This window comes from Malania oleifera, chromosome 12 (assembly GCF_029873635.1).
Source record: "Malania oleifera isolate guangnan ecotype guangnan chromosome 12, ASM2987363v1, whole genome shotgun sequence".
In the NCBI taxonomy this organism is placed as follows: domain Eukaryota; kingdom Viridiplantae; phylum Streptophyta; class Magnoliopsida; order Santalales; family Ximeniaceae; genus Malania; species Malania oleifera.
Window position 1 is genome coordinate 70,332,527 of NC_080428.1, and position 27,367 is coordinate 70,359,893.

Consider the following 27,367-nt stretch of genomic DNA (forward strand, 5'->3'; position numbering starts at 1 on the left):
TGTTCATAGAATCGTGTGCTTAGTAAAATTATAAAAATATTTGAACATAATTTATTATAAAATTAAACTAAAAGTAAAAGTTATAGAAATTGAGATATAAATACTTGAGATTAAATTTTAAAAAATTGAACAAAACTTTTAAATTCATTTAAAAATATTTTAAAAAATAAATATAATTTTTTTTTTTTTTTTTATAATGTCGGGTGTCCGGGGCTTACGCATCAAACTAACCCCATGCCTACGCCAACAGTGCCCTCCACCAGCATAGGAGGTAAATCGCGGTTATGCAACACAACTGGTAGGAATCGAACCCTGGGTTTTACCGACAGGTGGCTCTTCCTGACCTAACCCTAGGACACATATCACTTTACCATCCACAGCTGGCTCCACAATAAATTGCTTTACCATCCGGTGCGGACTCCATAAAGCATCAACTGGAATCGAACCTAGGGTACCTACAAGCGGCCTCCCAAGCCGTGCCCTTGTCACCCGGTCTTATACCCGGATGGCAATATGTTTGAACTTATGGAAGATGGATTGTTTTTGTAAAATAAAAAATAAAAAAAGTCAAGAAGATATATTGTCTTGATTAGATATACAAAGACTATACTCCAAAATCCCAATATTATCTTTTTTTACAATTTTAATTTTTTAGTTGATCTTCTTTTTAAAAATTCCCAAATTAATGTCTTCTTTATCCACTTGTATGTCTAAATAGAAAGTAAAAAAAAAAACTCCTATTTTTTTGGGCTATCAGTTTACAATCTAATACCATGTTTTGAAACCTCACATTAGAATTGATAATTGGATTGATATTTTTAAAATTTTTGGTAATAACTGAATTAATAATTTTTACGCTTTTTAATAATGATTGAATTAATGACTTATATAACTGATAATAATAAATAAAATGATTAATAGTTAGGTGAGGCAAGTGATTTTTAAAAAATTTAAAAATTGGAAAAATTTAGAAATTTGCCCAAAAATATTTTGGATCAAAATTTACAGTGTAAAGCAATCAAAATACTTGTGTAGCAATTATTATTTTTCTATCATTAATAAATTGATTAAATACTAATTACTAATTCAATTTATTATTATAAGTTGTTGCAAATATCAAATTACAAAATTATGGGAAAATTTTATTGGGTCTTCCTCTTAAATTTTTTCTTTCCAATGACGTGTTTCTTTTATCTTCTTCTATGTCAAAATAGAAAGTAAGAAAAATGAGAATTTATTAAGTGCATCAGGTGTACATACTAAACCAATCATTTACTTTTACATAGAGTTTTTTTTTTTTAAATAATTTGTAGGATTGTAAGTGAGTCAAACTTACTCGCAAGCTATTCGGACTCGACTCGTTTTCTAACTCGACTCAACTCGATTCTACTTAAGTTTGAGTCAAGTTTGAGTTACTCGAGTATTTTATTGAGTCGAGTTCAAACTCAATAATAATACTCGATTCGAGTTTCAAATTACATAATCTAATTATATATATATTTATATATATATAATATTAATTTATAATCGAGTCGAGTTTAACCGAGTTGAACTCAAGTTATGAACTTATAGTCGATTTGAGTTCGAGTTTAGCATCGAGTTTCGAGCTCAACATTCTCGAGTCAAATCGAGCTCGAGTATTTTACTATGTTGACTTGGCTTGACTCAACTCAAATGCACCCTTACTAATTAATTGTTAAGCTTAATATGAACAGGTTTATCTTTAACAAATGTTTGTTCTGACTTGGTGTATAAATTGGCCTGTAGACTTTATCTATTTGATATTTTCTCTTCAAAATTCCATTTTTTTGGATAAACTTTGATGTGTTTATGTATAACTCACCTTCCTACAATTAAAGAGATCGATATATAATGGAGAAATAAAAAGATGGTATAATTGAGGAAAAATATAAGTAATTAATTAGAATTTAAATCTCAAATTGATTAATAATTCAAACATAATTTGTGTTGACATTCTGTCACTATTATATAAGGCCCAAGTCATTGAACATTTTTTGGTAAAAAAGTAAAATCTAACGGAAAAACTTTCCTCTTCTACTCTAAAGCACATATTCTCGGGATTTCCATCCATACATGTTCCTTTATCCATATATATATATATATATATTCAACTTATAAAATAAACTAAACCCTAGCTACTACAAAGAATTTAGCTTCGTCCTCTCTCCAATGGCCACCAAGAACTCTTCTTTGTCCCTCTCGCTCATCCTCTTCCTCTCCATCCTCGCGTTGCCGTCGCCGGCTCTCGATGTCCCGACGCCCTTCATGGCCTCCGTTTCGCGGGGAAGCTGGGAAGTTCTGCAGCGCAGCATTGGCATCTCCGCCATGCACATGCAGCTCCTTCACGACAACAAGATCGTCATGTACGACCGCACCAACTTCGGCCGCTCCAACCTCACGTTACCCGGCGGCCGCTGCCGCGACAACCCCCGCGACCTCGTCCTGAAGCACGACTGCACCGCCCACTCCGTCCTCTATGACGTCGATTCGAACACATTCAGGCCCCTCATGGTCCACACCGACACGTGGTGCTCCTCCGGCGCCGTCGACCCCAGCGGCACCCTCGTCCAGACAGGCGGCTACAACGACGGCGAGCGTGTGATTCGCACCTTCACTCCCTGTGAAGACGGCCGTTGCGACTGGACCGAGCTCTCAGTGAACCTCACCAATCGCCGGTGGTACGCGTCGAACCAGATCCTCCCCGACGGTCGGGTCATCGTCGTCGGCGGCCGGAACGTCTTTACCTACGAGTTCTTCCCCAGGGCTCGCTCGTCGCCGAACAATTTCTTCATGAATTTTCTCAAAGAAACGAATGATTTGAAAGAAGAAAACAATCTTTACCCGTTCTTGCACCTCTTGCCGGACGGCAACCTCTTCGTTTTCGCGAACACGCGCGCCATCTCCTTCGACTACACTCGTAACAGAATCGTCAGGGAGTTTCCGGCTATCCCTGGCCTCGACAAGCGCAATTACCCCAGCACCGGCTCTTCAGTAATGCTCCCCCTGTGGCTCGCCGGCGGTAACTCGACCCGTATACCCGACACGGAGGTGCTGGTCTGCGGTGGAGCCCCGACCGGTTCGTTCCCCAAAACGCGTGAGAATATCTTCTTACCCGCTTCAAGGACGTGCGGGCGGATTAAGGTGACCGACCCGGAACCCGAATGGTACATGGAGGAGATGCCAATGCCCCGGGTCATATCGGATATGATCCTTTTACCCACTGGTGACGTCATCCTCATTAATGGAGCCTCCAATGGGACGGCGGGTTGGGAGTCCGCTAGAAACCCGGTTTACAACCCGGTTCTGTACGTCACGTACGAGAAGGATCCGACCCTTAGGTTCGTGGTTCAGAATCCGTCGTCCATTCCCCGGATGTACCACTCCGCCGCGGTTTTACTACCCGACGGGCGTGTTCTGGTGGGAGGGAGCAACCCTCACAGGTTCTACAACTTCACGATCCAACCGTTCCCTACTGATCTGTCCGTTGAGGCGTTTTCTCCGCACTACCTGGCTCCACTGTACGTTCCCCTCCGCCCTTCGATCGTAGCAGTCGAGACGGGAGGCAGCGTGATAACGTACGGTCAGATGTTCTCGATGACGTTCATTCTTACGATTAACCTTCCTGACGCTGAAATTTTCGTTTCAATGATGGCACCGTCGTTTACGACGCACTCCTTCGCCATGAATCAACGGCTGCTGATGCTTAAGGTGGCGAGGGTTGATCGGCTGTCATTGTTCGCACACAAGGTTACAGTGCACGCCCCCCCGACCAATGTAATCGCGCCACCTGGATATTACATGGCTTTCATTATCCATGCTGGAATCCCGAGCTCCGGTGTGTGGGTGAAGCTGCAACAGTCAAGATGACTCAAATTACTTTTTTTTTTTTCCATTGCCATTTAGAGCGGGAGATTGGTAGTTGGGAAAAATCCCTTCAGTTGGCATTAATTTTTATGCTTAAGTTCTTAATTTTTTTAGCATTTGGGTATTAGAATGTTTATGAGATTTTTGGGAATTGAGATGTGGTGATTCAATAATTACTAATTTATTTTACATCAAAATTTAATTCAATATTTTTTTACTCTTGACATATTTTTAAAGGTATATTTGATGGACTTGTAAAGAATTTAGTCGTTAAAATTTAATTATTTTTAATTAAAAATAATCTTATGAGAATAATCTCACTCATATAAATTCATAGCATTTTTGTTTCTACTTACTAATTGTATAGTTTGTGCATGTTAATCAAATAATCACTTTTTTTTTTTTCGTGACTAAGCTGGTAGAATTTATTAGTCTTCGTTGACCCAGCCGAACTAACTCAAGCGGTAAGATTAAACTTATAACTTTGGTGACCTCAATGTCACAGATTCAATTATTCCCCACTTATGGATTGTCCGATAAGTTACCAGGAATGCATTAATAGGCAGGCGACAACATTTTCTCCTTTATGAATTTGGTGCCACATTAGGAGATCCAAGACTCGTTGGTGGTTAGAGTTCCTACATTAATTTAAAAAAAAATAAAAATCTTCATGGTGTTATTCACTAGCAATTGTTAATATAATAGAAATCAATGGTTCAAGATCATTACCATATTTTCCTCCACGTGTCTTTATGCGTCTCATTCATTCGTAGCCATTGATCATACAAGATGCAAAAACTGTGCAGGTATGCATAAGACATGGAGGGACAAATGGAGATGCATGGGGATCATGTCCCTCTTTCAAATTACTGTGAGACCAAGTTCCTAAAATTTCTTCTTTAGTTTATAACGATTAAAAAAAAATGATGATACCATTTATAATTTCTAGCGGACAATTGAAGTTTAGGATGAAGAAAAAATTTGAAATGCTCAACTCATTTTTACACAATAGTGCATGCACGTAACACGAGTGATTATGAAAATATTGCGCACAATGAATTTTGATGTAGCAACTAAGAGGGTCATTCGTTAGTTTTAATTTTTAATCTTTGTTAAATATTATAAATGTGTACATATGATATATTATATATGTTAGGACTGAAGGAGCCTATGAGTAGACTTGATACACATTGGTGAACACCAACTTGACCCAAAAGTTTAAGTTTATTGGGTCTTGAGTCCAACCATATATATAAACATCCATGATTCACTCAAATTTTTCAATATGTGACAAGCTCATAAGTGGAATTCTCAACAATATATATTAACTACGGTAGTATTGCGAGTAAATAATTTGTATGTGCTCCACTAATTTAAGACTCCTATCCTTTTTCTTAATTTTTATTTTAAAGATCGTTAAAATGTTTGCTCCTTATTTCAAGGTTTATGATCTAACTCTAAGATTGAGAAAATATTTGAAAACTAAAAAATTATATAAAAATTAAGAAATATAAACCAAATTTTTTTTTTTTTGAAATAATCTATATCTGATCTATTTGAAACACTCTTTATAATTTTGACACTACTTCTTTACCACGACACTGTAACAAATTATCAAAAAGTAGGTCAATAAAACTTTTTTTTACTAATAATTCTTATGAAAAGAGAGATCTTACCTATCAACTGCTCTTTTGATTGGAATTATTTTGACAGCAAATATATGATTTTTGTTGTACTTGGTAATATGTTAAATATTTGAATTCACCTAACTAATTGAAATCTAGCTGTAAGGTCCATTTGTCAGCCTCTTAACATTTTTTAACTTTTTTCTTTAGGGCTAATTTAGATTAAGGATTTATTTTGGAAAAGGTAAGAGAAAAAAAATAAGAAGGAAATTTGTTTTTCATTATATTTTCTTTCTATATAAAATATCACTAAAAATGAAAAAATATTCTAATATGATTAAAAATTAACAAAAAATAAATATTAAGGATGTATAAAATTAAAAATTTGTTTGTTCATTTGATACATTTTTTATTTTCTTCATCTTTTTTCTTGATAACCAAACATAAAAAAGTGAAATCCTTCCTATTATTCTTTTCCTTTCTCAATATTTTTCTAGTCCAAATGGACCGATAATCTTCATAAATCTTGGACTTCTAACTTTGAATGACTACTTAGTATAAATTGTTATGCATATAGTGTGAGACAACACTTATTCATAAAAGTGATATTATTTTATTTATTTATTTATTTTGTTAATAAAAAGAAAACTCTTATATTGCCTTTGGAAGTATGAATTTGGATAAATTTTAGTTCAAAAGACACTTACCTCTCTTGAGATTTGGCAAAAAATAGAGACCTCTTATGAGGTTTCAAAAAAGTCAGGGAACTCCCCTAAAGTTTGTCAAAAATGACACAAACATCTCCCAAGATTTCAAAAATATCACAAACCTTCTCCTAAGATTTATTAAAAAGACACAGACCTCCCCTATAAAAAAAAATTCTTTTTGCAAAATATAAGAGGAGGTTTGTGTCTTTATGACAAATCTCAGGAAAGGTCGTTAGGATTTTTCAATCCTTAAAGAAGGTTTTTGAAATTTTTGAAATCTCAAGGGAAGTAATTATTTTTTTATCAGATTTCAGGAAAGGTTAGTGTCTTTTACCTTAAATTTTAATAAAAATTTATGTTATATCTTATCTAAATCTAATACAACTTCAAATTCAAAGGCTACCCAAACATAGAGTTAGTTACATATTTTATATTTAGATTTTGAAAAGAACTGAGAAGAATGGGAGGTACATTACTGCCCATTGTATAAGTGGACTTAATGAGCGTCTAATGAGTTCAATTTTTTTTTTTTTTTAAGGAAAGGAAACTTGCTTGGAAGTAAAATTTAAAATTTAAAATGAGTACCATTTTATTCTAGACTAAGAACAATGTCATATATGAGCAATCTCAAAATGAAGTTTAATACATCTAGCCAGGTAATAGCTAGAAGTCTATTATATATTAGGGTTTATGAAGAATTATGGAGGTAGTTGATTTTGATATATTTTGTTTTTAGTTTGGCTTAAATTGACTTAATTTTCTTATTCTCGGCGTAAAAGTTTATTTGACCTACGTTTTGACTTTTTAGTCATTCAAGTCATTGTTAGTATAGTGTGACCTAAAGTCACTTATAAGTTATATCCATTATAACAATAACATTAAACTAATTTGCTCGAGACAAATTCTTTTGATTATGGCAATATACTTTGGTTGAATTTGGAGATATCAAGCACATGTATATATGATAAAATTTTTCTTTTATTTTATTTTCTCTTTTTTGTTCATTCAACAACAACTCTAATTTTCATAACACAAGGAAAGTAGTATATCCTCTTCATCTCATACCCTTTTATACCACTTCAAGGATTCAAACCCAATAGCTTTAATATATGAAACGTATACAACGTAACAATTTTTATTTTATTTTTGTAAATTCCTTAAATCAAATAATTTTTTTATTACACTTCACAATTGGCTTAGTTTCTAATTTTCAATTACTCAATTTTAGTGAAACATAAAATTGTCGATTTTACTTGATAAATAGCATATAGCATATGAAGCAATCAACATATTCGACATGAGCTAGCTATGTTATGAAAAGCTTATTTAATAATTTAAAAAACATTATGTTTAGAAATACTTATTTTAAAGCTTATATTTAAATTGTGTAAATTTGAGCGAGGTTTAATATAATTTTATAATGCATATTATTCAAATTTAGATAAATTCAAATTTAAACTTAAAACTTCAATTCACTTAGAGCATAGGCTTTAAAATATTCCTCTCACTTTATTGTGAATTAGTTGGAGACTTGGAGTTGGAGAAGAAGTAGAAAACACATGCCTCACATGTAGTGCTTTCATACTTAGGGAGCCAATTTTTTTAGTAATTATACTTAGGCTACACAAAAATTTTAAAGGTTTATGATAAAGGGTAAATTGACAAAATAAATATTTCATTCACTCACAAATATTCCGTAATGAAACTTTGAGCTCTTTAATTTTGACATCTCATATCAATTGAGAAAAGCTATTAATTAAAAGGAATACACAAAGCACTCTTATTCACGAACTTATCATAAAAAAATTATTAAATTACTCACAAGAATCATCAGATATATTTATAAATTATTCGGTAGAATGCTAGGGTATATTTTTTCCCGACTTTTTCTCAATTTTGTAGACGCTATTACTATTTCAATACAAATATAAGATAGTACAATATAAAATTGTTATGGACAAGATTGATACAAAAAATAAAGAGAGGTGCAAACTTCCTACCATTTTAATACAAACAAATTAATACGATAATGAAACTTCCCTTATTACGCCACAGTCAACAATGCATTCTAATCCTCACTATTGATATATTTAGTATTTGTGGAAAGCAATTTGAACTATTTTATTTCTAACTTAACTTTTCTATCTTTATTGATATCTAATTTCTCTCAAGTTTTTAACTAATTAAGAACATATGCGAAAAATGTTCTTTCATTGGAGTTGAGATTTTGCATGATGATCAGTCGTATAACTCATATATTATTATTATTATTTTTAAATAATCTATAGTGTGAATTTTGTTTAAGTCCAAATAAGTACCATTAGTTAATATTAGTAGTAAAATTTCAAATCATTTGGGAATAATTCCTCTTCTTTCACATAAATTCCTTCTTCAAAGTTGATCTTTTTTTTTTTTGGGTATTTTCTTTGGAAAGAAAGTTTAATAGTATTTTTATATCAAAGTGTGAGCTACGGATTTGAACCTTTAACTTTTTTAAGACAATTTAAACTATTTTTTAAGATCATCTGATACTTGAATTTTTTGATTGCTTGGATTCTAATATAATTAGTGTTCTAATTTTGTGGCCTTCACTACACTTGCTTACTATTGTAGAACTTCTTATTCTCTTACTTGCCATCTATGTTTAGAATATGGTCATATTGCTTTAAGAAACGTTTTACTTTCTCTATGTAATGTCTATGCCAATTTTTGAAAATAATCTTCTTTCTTAAACCTAATTTGTAAATATTGTATGCATATATATTATTGATTATAAAGTCTTGATATTCTTTATATTTCTTAGTGTATGGTTAGGGCTTCATTTAATTTTCTTTTCCCACAATAATTTGTATAATATAGGGACCTTTTTATAATAAAAAAAAAAAAAAATCTCTTCTTAAGTTTGTTTGGGAAGAAAATGGGTTCTACTAATGTTTTAGTATTTTATAGTAAATTTTTGGATAGATTCTATATTATCAAACTTATTGAAAGGAAAGCTAGTGAGAGTAGTCGCTCTCTCATGCTTTCTCAAACTCATTGTTGTATAATGCGAGGAGCTTATTTTTGTCACAACGTTCCTAGCGATGGGTCTGGAATGGAAAGAGGTGAGAGATATAAATGAAGGTTTGATGGAGTCAATACTAACCTGTGATTTACCTAAGTGTAGTTAGTTCACCTAATTATTATGTTGACGTAACAAGGCTTAATCTCGGTTTTGATAATGACAAACAAAGGAACCTAATTGTAATTTAAGTGAATTTATAGGTATTATATCTTACAAAGCACAATGGTTCATATTTAAAATTTAAAAGCCATGAAGAACATAAGCTAAATGAAGATTGGCTAGAGCTGATGAAAGCTTCAAGACATAAAGACTTAGAGTTTATTTCATGTATAATGTTATAGAAGTCTCATGTAAGTACTTCTCAAGTTTAAGTTTGTTTATGAAGCTCATAAGATAGAGTGGACTTAGAGACCTGTTTTAACAACTTGAAAATATTTTTTCAAAGTCTAAATATCTTTTTAAATGAATACATATGATTTATAGAATCAAAAATAAAAGGGAAAATGAATTTCAGAATGTTCAGGCGACCGAGGCTCAAGCTCAGTCGACAAAATGCAATAAACTGAACAACCTGGTCTGGCATTAGTGAGTTCGTATGACCAGACACATGGTTTAATCGACCAAATGGGTACTACTATTGTTACAAGCCCAGACGGTGTTGGTTCAGCGACTGAACTAATAGTTCCGTCGCCGAACAGGTTCGGATGACCAAACCCAAAGTTTAGTCGACCAAAAGGCTACTGCCTGTTTCGAAATTCATATTTTTAATTAGTTTGGACAACCAAACTACCAGTTTAGCCAATAGAAGTACGCGATTTATTCAGCAAAAGACAAGATTTCTTTCTGTTTTCAAAAGATATTGTTACTAAAATTTGGGCAAACGGTCAGAATTCAAACCTAACTATTTAAGGCTAACCCTAGTCATGTTAGGGCAACCCAATAGCTCGAAAATTCATTGATTTCATTCTTGAAATACTGTTGTGCGCCGTTCATCTTTTCTAAAAGTATTTTCTGGTTTTGTTCTTCGATTTATTATCTTTCAATGCAGAAAACCTAGAATTCTCTTGAGTTTCATCAGCAAGTTTATTATTGAGAGTATCTTATTGATTTTAAAGTGTACAAATTCACTCTTTATGAGAGTTTCATTCTTGTACGAAAATATGTTGTTGTTTTGTTTATAAACAATCAATTCGGGTACTGAATTGGTGACAAGCAAGAGGGTTTTCTTACTTGAGAGGTGCTCTACCTACTGAAAGGAAAGAGGTGCTCCACCTACTAAAAGGAGAGAGGTGCTCCACCTGTTGAACATAAAGAGTCAATAAAATCCTCGCAGTGGGTTGCTTGAGGCAAGAACATAGGCACGTTGCCAAAACTTGTAAAAAATCTCAGTGTCATCCCTTGTCTCTTTATTTTTTGCATGCACACACACACACACACACACACACACACACACACACACACACACACACACACACATATATATATATATATTGATCTTTTTCTATTGTGAATGTTTTAGTTCTATTTGGGAATGCTGTGAATGAATTAATTTGATTTGTGGATGCCTTGAATGATTTAAATAATATTGTGAACAAACTCTATTGTAGCTACACATTCAGACTTAATTTAATTTGCTGGGATTACTTGGTATTGGTTGATTAATTATTTAAATACAAGAATAAATACTTGTGATTGAACATATTGTTATTGACATTAATTCGCCAAGAATATTGTTAATATTGAGATTTGATTCTATACTTAGGATTGTTGATTGGTATAGTTGTTCGCTGAATAAATTTCTGTGATGATTAAAATAATTAGAGTATGTGGTAAATAAGTTGTTAAAATTAATTAAGTTTCCGCACAAAAATTTTAAAATACCCAATTCACCCCCCCTCTTGGGAATAATCCTTTACTTTCATATTACTCATTGATTAATCTCTAGACTAACCCTAAGGTCAAGGAACTAGTATTCTCGATTTATTTTTACTAGAACTGGGATTGGGAATGCAACTATGCCCAGGGGGGGGGGGGAGGAGGGAAGTATTAGCACCATTTATGACGCGTTCTACGAACGATACCTAATTAACCATGAATTATTTTAAATTGACTCAGATGATCCTTACTTAATTCTTAAACAATCAGACGAATAGTGAATTTTTAAAAGGAAATGCACGAATAGGTGTGATTTAGGAATGTTTAATAAGACCTCCAAAGGAGGGGGTCTTACTAGATAAACCCGCTCAGAATTATTATATGTAAGATCCGAAACACCTCTTTACTCTTTATTTTATCATTGAGTCACACACATGCACACACACACACACACACACACACACACACAAAACATGATACATTCAAATATTAAACATGTAAAATGACAATGTAAATGCATCAAATTTAAGAAAAAATGATCTCCAAAACTAATCCAAAATTTTTATAAATTTTTGTAAAGTTTTTTCTGCAATTTTCTAGGATTGTTTGAGAATTTCCTCCAATTTTATTTATTGTGGTATTTTTGTTTTTTAATTTTACATATTTACTTTTTTTTTTTTGGACACCCTAAGTCAAAAAAGACTCAAGGAATTTTTTCTGATTTTTCTTAATTTTTTTGTGATTTTCTTGCAATTTTCTCATTTTTTTGGATTTTTAATGACATAAAAATGAAATAAAAAATTATTTTAAATAAAGAAAAAGGGAGCAGTTCAAGCAGACTAAACTAGGTCAAACTGGTTTAACCAATTTGATCAGGTCAACATGGTCATATTGGGTTAACCTAATTCAAGAGAGAGGAAGCGAGAAATGGTTAGGACCTACCACATGTCACCCATCTTGGGGTGACATGTGGCATGGGTGAAATGTGGCAGCTAGGGAGCGACCTAATTAAATTTTTGTCTGAAGTTGACTGTATACTGACTTTTTATACAAAACTGGATTTGAACATGACAGGCGCTTGACCCTTTTAAGACAGACGATTGTCATTTGAAACTTTTTAAAAGTTCAGTACGGGAAAGTTTCTAAATTTGGTTTCTTGGTCTCCAAAACTTCGTGCAAAATTGGGAAACACTCCAAGTAAACTTGGAGAACAAGGAATACACTTTTTAAACTCTATATGTAGTCCCCAAGGCAAAGATTTTAAAACGCCAAAAATTTATTTAGCAATTAAATACTCTCAAGTGCTCTCAATTCTCAAAGGCTATCTTGCTCACATCTTGTTGATATTCTCTATTGAGTTTTTTGCTGAAATTCTCACACCAAAATTAAGTATAAATTTTGAATCTTTCAATCATAGAAAGATCATACCAGTGATAAGTTTACTTTGAGCTTCAATTTCATTGCATATTGATATTTACTTTGAAGTATACTTTGTGCTTAAAATTGTACTAACCTACTCTTTTGAGATTGTCATTGTACACCAAATTGTTTCTTATTTCTCTTGTTGTTTTTGATGGTTCAAGATTGGTTGAATCGTTGTATCGAGCATGGAGTATCGCTTGGAGAGGGGGCTCCACCCTAAAGGAGGGATTGTAACGGTTTGTTCCGCTCGAAAAGGAACACTATAGTGGAATCCTTAGGTGGTCTTGCCTAAAGCGAAGACGTAGGCTGGGTATAAGCCGAACCTCGTAAAAAAACTTGGTCTCACTCTCTTTTTCTAAACTTTCTTTAATTTTCTGCACATATATAATTGCGTGGTTGTTTATTTCAATTCTATAAATTGTGTGGATTGGATATTAAATAAACCAAAAACTAACTTGACTTTGGGATTGCGGAAACTAAACTCGAGTACGTTGGTTGATCAATACTTTTTGCGGAAATCATAAGGGAGTACGTTGATTGATTAACACCCAAGACTCATTAATTGAAAGTTTATTTAAAATCTAAGTTTTGGAAGAGTGTTGAAATTTTTAATTGTGCTTCATTAAAACAGGGTTTTTATCAAACTCTACTTTGAGTTGCTCAATCTCTGAATGTTGGAAGCTTTGTTGAATTCATTCTTTAGTATGAATCTTGTTTTGGTTATCTTGTTGAGAGGATTGAATTATTCAAAAGTTGAAAGCATTACATTGTGAATCATTGGTTCGTGTTGAATGAATCAATCTATTGGTTGGGTGTTAATTGACATTACTGCAAGATCGAATTGATTTAGTGAATATTGATTTCTAACTGATATTGTAATTCAAATTATCCTTATTTGAGTACTAAACTTACAATAAGTTGAGAATGTTTAAAAGGTGTTAAAAGAAACTTTTAAAACTCAATTCACCCCCCTCTTGGGACTACACCTTAACTTTCAATTGATATCAGAAAGAGGTTGTAGCAAATCCTAACCTAGAAGCGACACAAAGATCTTTATGGCACACCTACGCGTAGCTCCTTTATTGAGCGTCAATCTTCATATAGACCTCGTCTCTTTTGTGGAGTCAACTATACTTTTTGGAAACAACGAATGAGGATATACATGCAAACCATGAATTGGAAAGCTTAGAAAGTTATCACACATGGTGACCTTGTCCCTACCAAAAACATAGATAACAAAGAAATACCTGAAGAGGAAAAAGAGATGACTGACAATGACCATAAGATGTTGTAAGTAAATTTAAGTGCTCACTACAAAAAATAAGGTTATTAGTAAAGGATCAAAACCGTTACTAATACTTATAAATTCGTCACTAACTATTAGTGACGATTTTAAATTAGTTGCTATATCTACCGTTATTACTAATTATTAGTGATGAATTTTGAAACCGTCACTAATAATAAAGTATTAGTAAATGATTATAACCGTCACTAAAACCCCAATCTCGTCACTATAAATTTTATAGAGGTTTCGAACAAATTCATCACTAATAGTATGGTATTAGTAACGAATTTCATAACCGTCACTAATAGTGTAGTTTTAGTGAAGGATCAAAATTATCACTAATAGTTGGGTATTAGTGACGAATTTTAAAACCGTCACTAATAGTGCAATATTAGTGAAGGATCAAAACCGTCACTAATACTTATTGGTCTTTAGTGAATGATCATAATTCGTCACTAATAGTGTAGTATTAGTCACAGTTTTAAATTTGTCACTAATAGCGTAGTATTTGTGAATGATCAAAACCGTCATTAATACTTACTATCCTTTAGTGAAGGATCATAATTCATCACTAATAGTTGGCTTTAGTGAATGATCAAAATCGTTACTAATACTTGACATTTAGCAATGATTAATATTCGTCATTAATAGTATAATATAAGTGCAGTTTTGATCATTCACTAATAGCTATAAAAATCGTCACTAATTAATTAAAAATTAATATTTTTTAAATCATTAATTCTTGTGAAAATCTATAATTACATTTTTGCATAGATAACATTGAACCATAAATTTTAAAAAGATCCATACATTATTAAAAATTATAATTCAAAATTAAATACCACACTATACAAATTCCGAATGTTTTATACATGAATCCCATATGTTTAGATAACAAAAAAAAAAAGTCAAAAGTTGCATCCTTTTGTAGCATAGGATGGTGTTGATGGTGTGACAGTTGTAAACCCTACAAATTAAGAATTATAAAAAAATAAATTAGTATACAATTTTTGACCATATGCTTACTATAAGTATCAATAATTTGATAAAAAAATAATTGGACATTTGGATGAAGTTAAAAAAAAAAATGATACTATTTTAAATTGTTAAGTTTTATCAGTTTTGAGAAATTTTGGCAGTATTTCCCCCGTAAATAGAACATTTTTCATAGAGATATGTTTGAAACCTATGTATTTACACAAACAGTTCACAATAATAAAACCAGTAATTAATGAATTTTATGAGTGCACAAGATCTTCATATAATCAACATTAAATAATGTAATGTGTTTATGCATCCCAAAAATTTAAATCAGACTATAGTTATATGGTATATGACTTTGATTATTTTAGGAGAAATTTAACAAATTTTCGGCAGCATGCTAATTAAATTACATAATTATGTGTTTTAATTCATGCATTACAAATTATATTTTTAATTAAATACCTAATTAATCTCAATAAATTAACTTTGTGTCCTGTTTATAATATTTGAGTTTTATTGAGTAAATTATGATTTTTTTTAAGTATTTTTTATCGCGGGACGATTATTGGAAGTTAAAAACCAACGGTACTTCGTAATTTGTGCATAACTCTCTCATCAAACCTCCGATTCTGATAACTCAAGATGATGTAAATAGATAAGAAAACGATCTACAATTTTCATGTTTTGTGTTTTGAGAAATACTAGTTGCATCAAGGTCGAATCGGACGTGAAGTTACCATATGCTGTTTTATGAACTATTTCGGCATTACTCCGTAATCTGGGCGTAACTTTCTTGTCTGAGCTCTGATCTAGATGATTCAAAATTATAGAGAAAGCTGAGAAAGAGCTCTACAACTTTTGTATTTTGAGGTTTGAGAGATACGAGCTTTAGTATGGTTGAAGTTGGACTTGTTCGCTGAGGGATAGAAACTTAAAATGGAGCAAACAAAATAAGAAATTAAAGAAATAAAAAATGTGGGCTGGGTCCATTGATGTGACCCGGCCATGCAACTGATGTAGGCGCTGGGGGAGAATTCTTTGGGCTGGACGTGAGGGGCTGGAGGGCAAGAAATGAAAGGAAAAGAAAAGAAAAGAAAAGAAAAGGAGGTAGGGTAGGGTGGAGATATTAATTTCTTTTGAGGGGGCAGTAGTTGGGGTCTTTTCTGGAGTTCCGCGCCGCTGGACAGCAAGGAGAAGCTCCTCACGGCCAGCCCTCCATTGATCTATCTCTCTCTCTCTCTCTCTCTTTGAGTTATTTTATTTTAATACATGTTGGAGCACAATTAAATCTAGTTGTCTTTTTATTTAATACCACTATTGAGTTTAAATTTCAGTTGAATTATTTATATTAATTGCTTTAATTCTCTCTTTTGTTTTGAATCTTAAGTGTTTGGTTGAGTTAATATTTATTATTAAGTTTAGTTTGTTTCTTTATTTGAAATCTTTGCTGGAATGAAATTTTATTTGAGTTGTTCTTATTATTAAAGTCAGTTTGTTTCCCTTTTTTATTTAATATCAGTAAATTTAGTTTAAGTTAGATTATGTGTTGAGTTTGTCTTGCTGCGTTTTACTTCATTATCATTCCCACACTTAATTTAATATTTAGTTTGGGTTAGCTATTGAATTGAGCACTTTTGTTTGAGTATTGTTAGGTTGTTATTTCATCATTTTGTTTAAGTTTGTCATATAGCTTAGTTTATTTTTGTTTAAGGTCTTGTTTGCTTTATTTCTTTATTTAAGTTATTATCATATTGAGTTTAGTTTGTTTTTGAATGAGTCTTGTTTGCTTATTTTTTGGGATCAAGTTATCATTGTGTTGAGTTGGGTGTTTAATCTTAAGTCATTATTGAGGTTTAATTTTAGTTTATCTTTATTTAGTTAGTGAGTTGTTTGGTTGGTTTTATGCGTGTTAAATTTTTAGTTTAGGTTTTGCGTCATTTTAATTTCATAACAAACTTTCAAAAATCTCAAGATCTCGAATCTGAACCATGTTTAGTAAAATTTGTTTTCTTATTTTCTTCTCCTATTTCACGCTAGTTTAGAACTAATCCGCATTCCTCGTGGAGACGATCTGGCCTATTTGAGCTAATTACTACATGACGTAACTCCTATACTTGGGATAACCCTAGTGCTACACCATTTTTAGAAGTGAGTCACATGCCGTCTGTAAATAGAACATTTCCCGAGCCTGCAAGTCACAAAAGCATGCAATTCAAAAGATTTTTGCATCATATAGATGCTCAATGTGCTCAAGACAACCTAATGACTCAAAAATAAAGACAATGATATGCATGCAAGTCCATAGGATTTGATTTTCCAAAATTATAGAAGTTTTGATTTTCGTTTCCCTAATTGGGTCTTAAGTTATGACTTTAATGTTGTTAGATCTTCAGTTAAGGAGTGGGGAGACTCCTATCTTACTTGTAGTCTAGTGTTTGAAAGATTTATTTGGGAGGAGGTTAAGAAAGCATTGGAATTTAACAAATTTTTTGTAGCATGCCGTCTATAAATAGAACATTTCCCAAACCTGCAAGTTACAAAAGTTCTTCCTAAGTTTAGCTAAGCCAGTAGCAGTAGTACACAACCTAGGGTTTGTCTATGTCTATGCATGTATGAAATTGCAGAAAAGCTAAATCAAGTCCTAACAGCACAAGCAATATAGTTCCAGTGTCTTCCAACAATTCACAATTCATAAATTTGACCTGAAAAGGAATTCATATATATATATATAGAAGGACATGTGAAAATCCTAGATTCACTACTAGCATGCAATATACAAATCTGCATCAGCCATGCAGATGGTATTTATGCTACCAGTGTCAAGTCAATCTAGTATATTCACAACCCGACACAATTCAGTATATATATATATATGAATAGAATCAAACAAGCAAGTATTTCCTTTCAAGCATGCAACATTCTATAAAGTGTCTTCACTCATCCTTTCAAAAATAATTTTAGAAAAATCATTTCTGATTTCATTTTTGAGAAAATTTTAACAAAATTTCAGCAACATGGCCACTGTAATTTGAACAATTTTCCAAAAAAAATTGACCTGAAAAGGAGTTCATATATATATATATAAGGGCATGCGAGAATCCTAGATTTACTACCAGCATGCAATACACAAATCTGCATCAGCCATGCAGATGACATTTATACTACTAGTATCAAGTTAATCTAGTATATTCACAATCCGACACAATTCAGTATATATATGAATATAATCAAACAAGCAAGTATTCCCTTTCAAACATGCAACATTCTATAAAGTGTCTTCACTCATTCTTTCAAAAACAGTTTTTGTAAAATCATTTCTGATTTCATTTTTGAGAAAGTTTTAACAAAATTTCGGCAGCATGCCGACTGTAATTTGAACAATTTCCCAAAAAAAATTTGACTTGAAAAGGAGTTCATATATAAGGGCATGTGAGAATCCTAGATTCACTACCAGCATGCAATACACAAATCTGCATCAGCCATGCAGATGACATTTATACTACCAGTGCCAAGTCAATCTAGTATATACACAATCCAACATAATTCAACATATATATGAATAGAATCAAACAAGCAAGTATTCCCTTTCAAGCGTGCAACATTCTATAAAGGATTTTCACTCATCATTTCAAAAACTGTTTTAGCAAAATCATTTCTGATTTAATTTTTGAGAACATTTAAACAAAATTCAGCATATATATGAATAGAATCAAACAAACACACACATGCACATTTTTAAATGTATATTACCTGATGGTAGGGCATGTGTAGAACACCTTGAGATTCAACCTAAAATACCAAATCCCAACTCCCAAGACTAATGCATTATAAGATGAGGCTTATGCATTTATACAGAAGGCACGCCTTTTGTGTGTCTTTAATTGAGGCATATGCTTTTTGGGTGTGTGACTCTCAAGTTAGATTTGGTTAGAAAATTTAACTCCATGATTATATAAAAGGAATGTCCATGAGTTGAATTGTATAACTTTTGTTCCTCAACTTCTTTAAAATAATTGAAAGTTATATCTTAGATCTTGAAAATAATTTGAGCTTTGTATGCTATAGCTATCTCGTCGTGATGTATGCAAAGAATTCAAGTTAGCAATTTTTGAGTTGCAACAAGTAGTTTGGAAATTATATTTGATTTTTTTATATACTCATGTTTTTTTAAATTTTATTTACTTGTAAAAATATGTAATTTACTTACATATTTTTATCTAAAAAAAAATTCTCCAAAGACTTATGTCCCAATGCCTTAAGGCTTACACCTTGCCTCTTAAAACATCTCGCCTTAGGCCTTCACTTTTTAAAACTTTGCTTAAAATAAAAAAATAAAAGCAAAACATGCTTCTGGACGGATTTACCTATCAGTTCAAACATCCATATATTCTAGAATTCTCTAAAAATTCCTACTCTATGAGATATAGATGCTGAATTTTCAATGCACAAGAATAAAACAATGACATACCTTCTAATGAGAGGAGCCACCTACATCATCTAATCGACATTTGCGCATCATTTCTTTAAACTGCGCCTACCTGTTAGAACTGTTGCGAGCGTGGCTTCAACGGTGGATACCTTTTCTTTCAAACTCTGGTTCTCCACTATGATGTTAGACATCCTGTGTCTCAATTCCTGGTTCTCTAGCTCTACCGTATGCACCCGCTGAACCATCTCGTCCACCCAAGCCTCGACCTCTCGACGCACTCATTCTATCTCAGCACAAGCCACCGCACCTATTGAAGACGATGTTGTTGGGGTGATGTATCCACTTCCAAGCCTCTTCACCCAGCTCCCTACTCGTTCCCCAAGCACCAGAGCGGTTATCTGGTAATTCGTCATTTGCTGGCTCCCCTCCTCAACAGGTGCATCTCTTAGCTCGACCATCCACGCCTATTTTCAGTCATGAAAATGATAAAAAAGAAGAAATAAGAATACAACTTCGATGTTTTGAATCAAATTATAAACTACATATTTAATTTAACTTAAATGTTTGCTCTATGCACCGTCGCATCATTCCCCCGATCCTTTGGTGCGTTCTCTGATAAAGATCTGGCAGTAGCTCCTCGGTGCCAGTCGCGGGATCATGCTACATTATCATATAAAACATCATTAATATTAATTTAGGTAATCGTCAGATAGTGTTATATATAGCAATTACCCATTGATGATTTACGAATAACTTCGACCCACCGCAATGAGTCGTAGGGAGTTTGCTGCGGTTCGCAGCATTTTTAACACATATAGCCTACAAAAAATATGTAATGACTTCTTATTAGCCACAACAAAGCTTAGAGTAGATATTATAATACAAACACGTCACTTGATAGTGTGGGTCGTGGAAATGGTGACACACCACCTCCCAATCCTCTTGGGATATCTTATCGTATGGGTGGGTTTCTGCTTCATCTCCCATTGCACGAAAATGTTCGTGCATTTTGACACGATAGGACTTAAATTTATTGCAAATTTGGACATCCACTGCCCCTCTTCACATGGTTCATGTGGAGAATGTCCATATCGAACTCCTCCTGCATAGGCAATACATTTAGAATGTTAGACAGTTGTTTGGCTAGTATATTAAAAGTTAAAAAAAAGAAAAGGGAAGGTTTGAGATTACTTACCAAGATGCACATGTAAAGAACCATGCGTTGCGCCTCAGTCACCTGCGGCTAGTTGAAGGCGGTGACTGGAGTATACTGTCGGCATATAATGCCAAGCTTTTGCATCCACGCTGGACACCAATCATCATGCGGGGTGGTGAAGCTGGAGGAATGTCGATCCTAATGTGCTGCCCCGTCCTCTGCAGGTGCTTCTTTAGTGCCGTGTTCTTCGTGACACCACGACCTGACCTAGCCGTGGATGTCGATGCTGAAAAAAAAGTTAAATCAAGAACAATATTTTAATCATACACGTGAATAAAAATTAATAGTTTACATCAAAATAAATAAAAGAAAACCTTACCAACGCTGTTGATCATGGTGGGAAACTCACCCTGCGTGTCATCCCGAGCTAAGGTATCCACATCTGGACGAGGTGTCGATGGCTCAGACAATGGTGCCGCCACATCAAGACCGACAGGCTCCGCCGGTCTCAAGGATGTCGAATCATCCTCATGTGATATAGTAGAGTGCCTGGAAGGAAGTCGACCACGTCGATCTCTTGGTGCCATATCTGCAAAATATTAAACAAGTAAATATAAGAAGTATGAATATTAGATGGATGCATGAATGTATAGTAACCATTCTTAAACGAGTCTAAGCTTTAATGAACACAATAAATGACAGTAATTAATTTGGCAGTTTACTTCATATGGCATTTAGTTGGCTTTTCCTAAGCACCATATTTTATATTTTATTGTTCCAAATATTTTCTAACCGTGCACAATCTCAAATGAATGCATAATAAGGATAAAAAAAATGAACACTTATCTGCCCACCTTATCTGTGTAAGTAACATCCACATAAATTCTAGAAATAACTAGAAAAATGTAATGATATAGTGAAGTACAAAATACAGGTAGAAACCAAAAGCACCATGAATTTTCATTAATTTCAGAGGCAATACAATGTAAATAGACACATCGAAGCACGCATACAACCATTTAAAAGCATGGTAAAACATAATACAAGAAAAAATAAATAAAAGAAAGAGAAATAAAATAAAAGCAAAGGGTGCATGAACACAATACATAAGCAAAAGAGAAAGCGCATAAAAAGATCCCAAGCATCTACTTTATCCTAATTAGAGTTAGAATTAGAATCGGAACTGCACGAGCAAGGTGAGGCAGCTACTGTTCTAAAGGCGTCTCAGTTCCGTGCCATTTCCTCTAGAAGACGACTCAATTTAGGGGTAAGAGGGGAGGGTGGTGGTTTTTGTGGCCTGAGGACTTGAGGCAGCAACTCAGCAGGAATGTCCGCAGGAGGTAAGCCTCATAATCATACTGCATGATCAGCTTAATCGTACAGAACAGCACCGGATGAACGGGCATGTCCTCTGTAAGCCCTAGGGTAACATTTGAGGACTACTCTCCAATGGGTGGTGTAGCAGAACGTGCTAGGGGCAACTGCACATCCTCAAGAGTCACCCTTGGTGCTCTCATCTCATCCGAAACCCTTTCGTACTCACTCAGTACAGCTCGACCCCAGGAAGAAGACTCTCCCCTTGGCGGGTCCTGAACCCTCTATCGCTTGGTAGCGTATCGTCGCGAGTGGCCGTACTTTGATGCAGCTAGAGGCTTCGTTCGCGGAGGCATTGTCTAGTAAAGACAAAACCCTACTGTTAGCCTTAGTGGCTACACCGTCATTGTCTAATGTGTTTTGATGATATTAACCTATATGTTGTTCCTAGTGTTTTCCTATCTTTGCAGATCATGTTTAGTACAGGTACTCGTACATGAATTATTGGATCGAAGGCAAAGATCGGACCGAGTAGACGTTAAGAAGGAAAGATCAAATGGACACATACTCGGAATGACCCAAGCACAACCAAAGAAAGCTTTATTGTAGAATTATTTGTAATAAGAGTTGTGTGAGGTAGTATGTTTTGTAACTCTTGCGAGTGTGTTTCTTGCATGATTTCTGAGCAAGAGTTGAGCAAAGCATATGCATACTAGGACACATGAGTTTATAGGATTGCACTAAAGACCTAAACACAAACTCACCTTTCATAACTTTCTAAGTTAATACAAGAGTTTGTCAAATGAATCCTAAAACTCAAATATGTTTTCAAAGGGACAAGTTTTTAACATCCTAGTTTTAAGAACATTTTTATACTTAGTCCCGATTGTTTTAAAGCAAGTTTAATGTCTTAAAGGTTCAAAGAAAGTCGAGTATATTTACAAAAGGACATACTAAGCATATAAGATATCAAAATGGGTTTTCAAATGTGTTTTATTAATTAAATTATCCTATATTCAGAAGGAAAATCATTTGGACAAGTTTTAATTTTCATTAGACTTAATATATTTCATATAATTTTTTCAAAGAATGATTTGAGTCATTAGAACACTTTTTGACAAGGAAAAACAAAGTAATCGTCACTCCCGTAGTGCAGTCTTGAGTCCTGAACATCTTACGGTATTTTGGGCATAACTTTTTATAAAAAAGTCCAAATGGGACGATCTTGGTGTCCCTGTAAAGCTAAGACAAAATTCCATAACTTTCATTTTGGTGACTTTTTTTGATTCAGGGAGCTCGTCGACGAAATTTAGATTTCGTCGACGAATTCTGGGCCGAAGCACTCCAACGGGCGGAAAACGGCTAGTTTGCCAAATAAAATATTTTTTCTTCCCCCCAACGGCTGGTTAATGGCTCCTAAGTTTCTTGGGCTATAAATACAAGCTATTAGAATTGTATTAACAAGGTTTTGAAGGTCTTTGATCATTGTTAGTAAAAAATATCATTTTATACAAAACCTAGCACATTGCATATTAGTTCTTCATTACATGTGCTCATTCTCTCTTGCTCACTTCTTGTGTTTGATTCAATTCTTGAGAGAATAGTGTGAGGTTTGAGTTGTAAATCATATTTGCTCATTGTAAAGAGCATTCTTTGTAATCTTCCATCTTCTTGTGAAAGGTTCTTTGTGAACCATTGTTGTAAGGTTCTTTGTGAATCGAAGCGAAGGCTCTTGGTGAGCGCGGTAGGGGTTTGTTCCCAAGTGTAGGGATTTGTTCGAGTTGTAAGGCTTCTCCGCCGATGAAGGAGTATCTTTAGTGGATTGTGGAATCCTTGGCTTGGTGCTATGGCGTGAACGTAGGCTTGGTGCCGAACCATGTAAAAATATCGGTGCTGTTCTTTCTCTCCCTTACACTCTTTATTTTATATCTTGTGTATGATTTATATTTATATTGCTATATAATTTCTTCTATCTTGCCAAGAGTTTTTATTTTGTAGAAAAATACATATTCCGCGAAAAGAGTCTATTCACCCCACCCCCCTCTAGACTATATACTCCGGGTTGGGACTTCCAACACCTACGATTTATGTTGAAAGACTCCACTCAACTCAGACCAAGCACAAGTCCCCAGTTCCATCGAGCATACCCATCTTTCTTAAAAAACCAAACAACACCAAAACTTTTTAAAAAGAAAGAAAATAAAATAAAATAAAAAATTAAAAATAAATAAAATAAAAGTATGCTTCCCTTTTTTCACCTACGTTTACTCGGCAACACAATAAGAGGCACAATGCAGAACACAAAGAACAAATTCCAATTCATCGAAAGAAAAACGAAAATGGACCTGAGGCCAAGAAACGCTGGAAAGTAGACCGGAGATGAGGGTAAGAACCAGAAGAAGAATCAGAAAGGAAAAAAGAAGAAGAAAAGAAGGAGGAAGAAGTATTCCCTAAGAGCGGCAGAGGTGGTGGTGGCAGCAGGGAAAGACACTAGAAACGAACGGTGATGGGGAAAGGCGGCGATGCGGAGAGGCGACGATTGGGCGATGCGGTGACGCTGTGACGAGCGGAGAGGCCGTGGGCGGAGGCGTGAGACTCAGTGGCGGCAGGACGGTGCTACATGCAGGGAGGAGCGAGGAGTAGGAGGGAGAAAGAGGGAGGGGTATAAGGGAAGCGAAGGGAGGAGAAGCCGAGAGGAAGAGTGAGGAGATGGTAGGAGGGAGAACGAGGGAGGAGAATGGAGGGAATTTGGGAAAATATACCGGATGAGGGTTTAGGTTTTGAGAGTTAGTGTCGGTTTTAAAACCGTCACTAATATTCTTAAATAAACTATTTTTTATTTTTTTAAAATAAAGGGTAGTATTAGTGACAGTTCTAAAATCCGTCACTAATAGTTGGCCAATAGTGACGAATTTGTAAATTCGTCACTAATACTCTGAATTAATTTTTTTTTTTTTAAATAAAGGGTAGTATTAGTGACGATTCTCAAATCCGTCACTAATAGTAGGCCAATAGTGACGAATTTGTAAATTCGTCATTGATACTCTGACCTACAATTTTTTTATTGTTTTTAAATAAAGGATAGTATTAGTGACAGTATTCAAATCCATCACTAATAGTGAGCCAATAGTGAGGAATTTGTAAATTCGTTACTAATACTCTGAATTAAATTTTTATTTTTATTTTTTTTAAAATAAAGGGTAGTATTAGTAACGATTCTCAAATCCGTCACTAATAGTGGGTCAATAGTGACGAATTTGTAAATTCGTCACTAATACTCTGAACTATTTTTTTTTTATTTTAAATAAAGGGTAGTATTAGTGATAGTTTTCAAATCCGCCACTAATAGTAAGCCAAATCCGCCACTAATAGTAAGCCAATAGTGACGAATTTGTAAATTTGTTATTAATACTCTGAACTACAATTTTTAAAAAAAAAAGAAAAAGAAATAAATGGTAGTATTAGTGGTTATCAAATCCGTCACTAATAGTTGGCCAATAGTGATGAATTTGTAAATTCATCACTAATACTCTGAACTAATTTTTTTTATTTTTAAAAAATAAATGGCAGTATTAGTGACGGTTCTCAAATCTATCACTAATAAGGGGCTAATAGTGACGAATCTTCAAATTCATCACTAATATTGTGAAATAATTTTTTTTTAAATAAAATAAGTATTAGTGACAGTTCCCAAATCCGCCACTAATAACAGGCTAATAGTGACGAATATCCAAATTCGTTGCTAATACTATGAAATAAATTTTTCTTTTCTTTTTATAAATAAAATAAATATTAGTGATGGTTTCCAAAGTCGTCACTAATAAGGGGATAATAGTGACAAATCTCCAAATTCGTCACTAATAATACTATGAAATAATTTTTTTTCCCTTTTTGTAAAGTAATAATAGTAACGGTTATTTAATCGTCATTCATAATTGTCTTTTAGTGACAGATTTAATTCGTTACTAATACCGCAGAAATCATCGCTAATATTTTTTCGAAATAATTTATGTTCGAAAAACGTTTTCCCGTGATATTTTTTGATTTTTAGTGACGAAAATATTAGTGATGGATTCAAATCCGTCACTAATACAAACTTTTAGCGATGAAATTGAATGCGTCACTAATAGTTTCGTCACTAAAAATTATTTTTTTTGTAGTGGCTATGAATGCTTTATACTGTGCTATTGACGTAAATGAATTCAATAGGGTTATGACATGTAAATCAGCTAAAAAAATATGGGATAAATTAGAGGTAACCTATGAAGGAACGATTGATGTTAAAGATAATAGAATCGACATGCTCACAAGCGAGTATGAGGCCTTTAAGATGAACCCGGATGAAACCATCACTAGTATGTACACTAAGTTTACTCATATAATAAACTCCCTCAATGCCTTAGGAAAGAATTACTTAACTAATGAAATGATCCAAAAAATTCTTAGAGGTCTTCCACCAATTTGGGAACCTAAGGCCACTGCAGTAACTAGAGGAAGAAATTTGAAAAACACCTTCCTAGATGAATTAATAGGTTCTCTACTCACTTATGAGATGACAATAAACGAAAGAAGTGGAAAATCCAAAAATAAGGAATCCATTGCATTTAAAACCTCAAGTGAAAGCTCTAGTGATGAAGATGAAGAAGAGATGAATGTAAATGAAATAGCTTTCATAACCAAGAAACTTACAAAAATCCTTAGAAAGAAGAATAAATTTACAAGAAAAATCCAAAACTCAAAATCAGATGAAGATGAAGAAAAGGAAATTAGTAAGAAGAAAACAATGGCTAAACTTCCAAATTGTAAGAAAGTTGGACACAAAAAATCGGATTGTCCACAATTTAAGAAAGATTCCAAAAAGAAAAAGAAAAGGGCAATCAAAGCCATTAGATGAGATAATATTAGTACAAGTAGTTTAGATAGTGAATCAAGTGACCAAGAGGTTGCTTGCTTTATGACATAGGATGATGATAAAGAACAAAGTTCCACATCCAAATCATTAAATGACTCATACAATGAATCTTGCTTATCTGATGAATCCAATGACGAGAGTATGCCATCTTATGAAGAATTACAAAGTGAACTATTCAAAGTTCATAAAATTCTAATTAAAGTAACTAAACGATACACTTCATTGAAAAATAAGAATGAAGCTGTTATGAAAGAATTAGAATCTAAAAATCTTACTGAAAAAGAAAAGGATTTAAAAATTAAGAGATTAGAAAGTGTTAAAATTGGAGAAGAATAATTTTTCACTATTGATTATTGTGTTTAATATAAGGATTACAAGGGTATACATACATAAGAGAATTGAAAAAAACGGAAAGTAAATATTGTGCTAAAATGGAAAGTGTATATATCTCTAATGCTCCCCCTCAAGTTGGAGCATGGAGATCCGTAATGCCCAACTTGCGTGATAAGGTTTGGAAATGTTCACAACCCAAAGCTTTGTTAAAGATATCGGCAAGCTGACTGTGGGTAGGAATATGCTTAGTGAAGAAGATGCCAGCCCGTAACTTTTCACGAACAATATGACAATAGATTTCTATATGTTTGGTACATTCGTGGAAAACAAGATTCTGGGCAATGTGAAGAGCCGCTTGGTTGTCACAAAATAAGAG

At 33.7% G+C, this 27,367-nt stretch overlaps 1 protein-coding gene and 1 long non-coding RNA gene across 2 annotated transcripts; one reads left to right on the top strand and one right to left on the bottom strand.

Annotated features, from left to right (window-relative positions):
* The first annotated feature begins 2,262 nt into the window (after positions 1-2,262).
* On the top strand, positions 2,263-3,888 carry LOC131143998 (aldehyde oxidase GLOX). The gene has a single exon (XM_058092344.1). The coding sequence runs from the start codon at positions 2,287-2,289 to the stop codon at positions 3,886-3,888; it is 1,602 nt and encodes a 533-aa protein (XP_057948327.1). The 5' UTR covers positions 2,263-2,286.
* A 10,816-nt stretch (positions 3,889-14,704) lies between these two features.
* Positions 14,705-21,013, bottom strand: LOC131144582 (uncharacterized). Its single transcript, XR_009133844.1, has 6 exons — positions 20,812-21,013; positions 20,472-20,718; positions 20,204-20,378; positions 20,009-20,095; positions 19,316-19,936; positions 14,705-14,830 (listed from the first exon to the last, which is right to left on the bottom strand). It is a non-coding gene; the product is annotated as an uncharacterized LOC131144582 (long non-coding RNA).
* Positions 21,014-27,367: the final 6,354 nt, after the last annotated feature.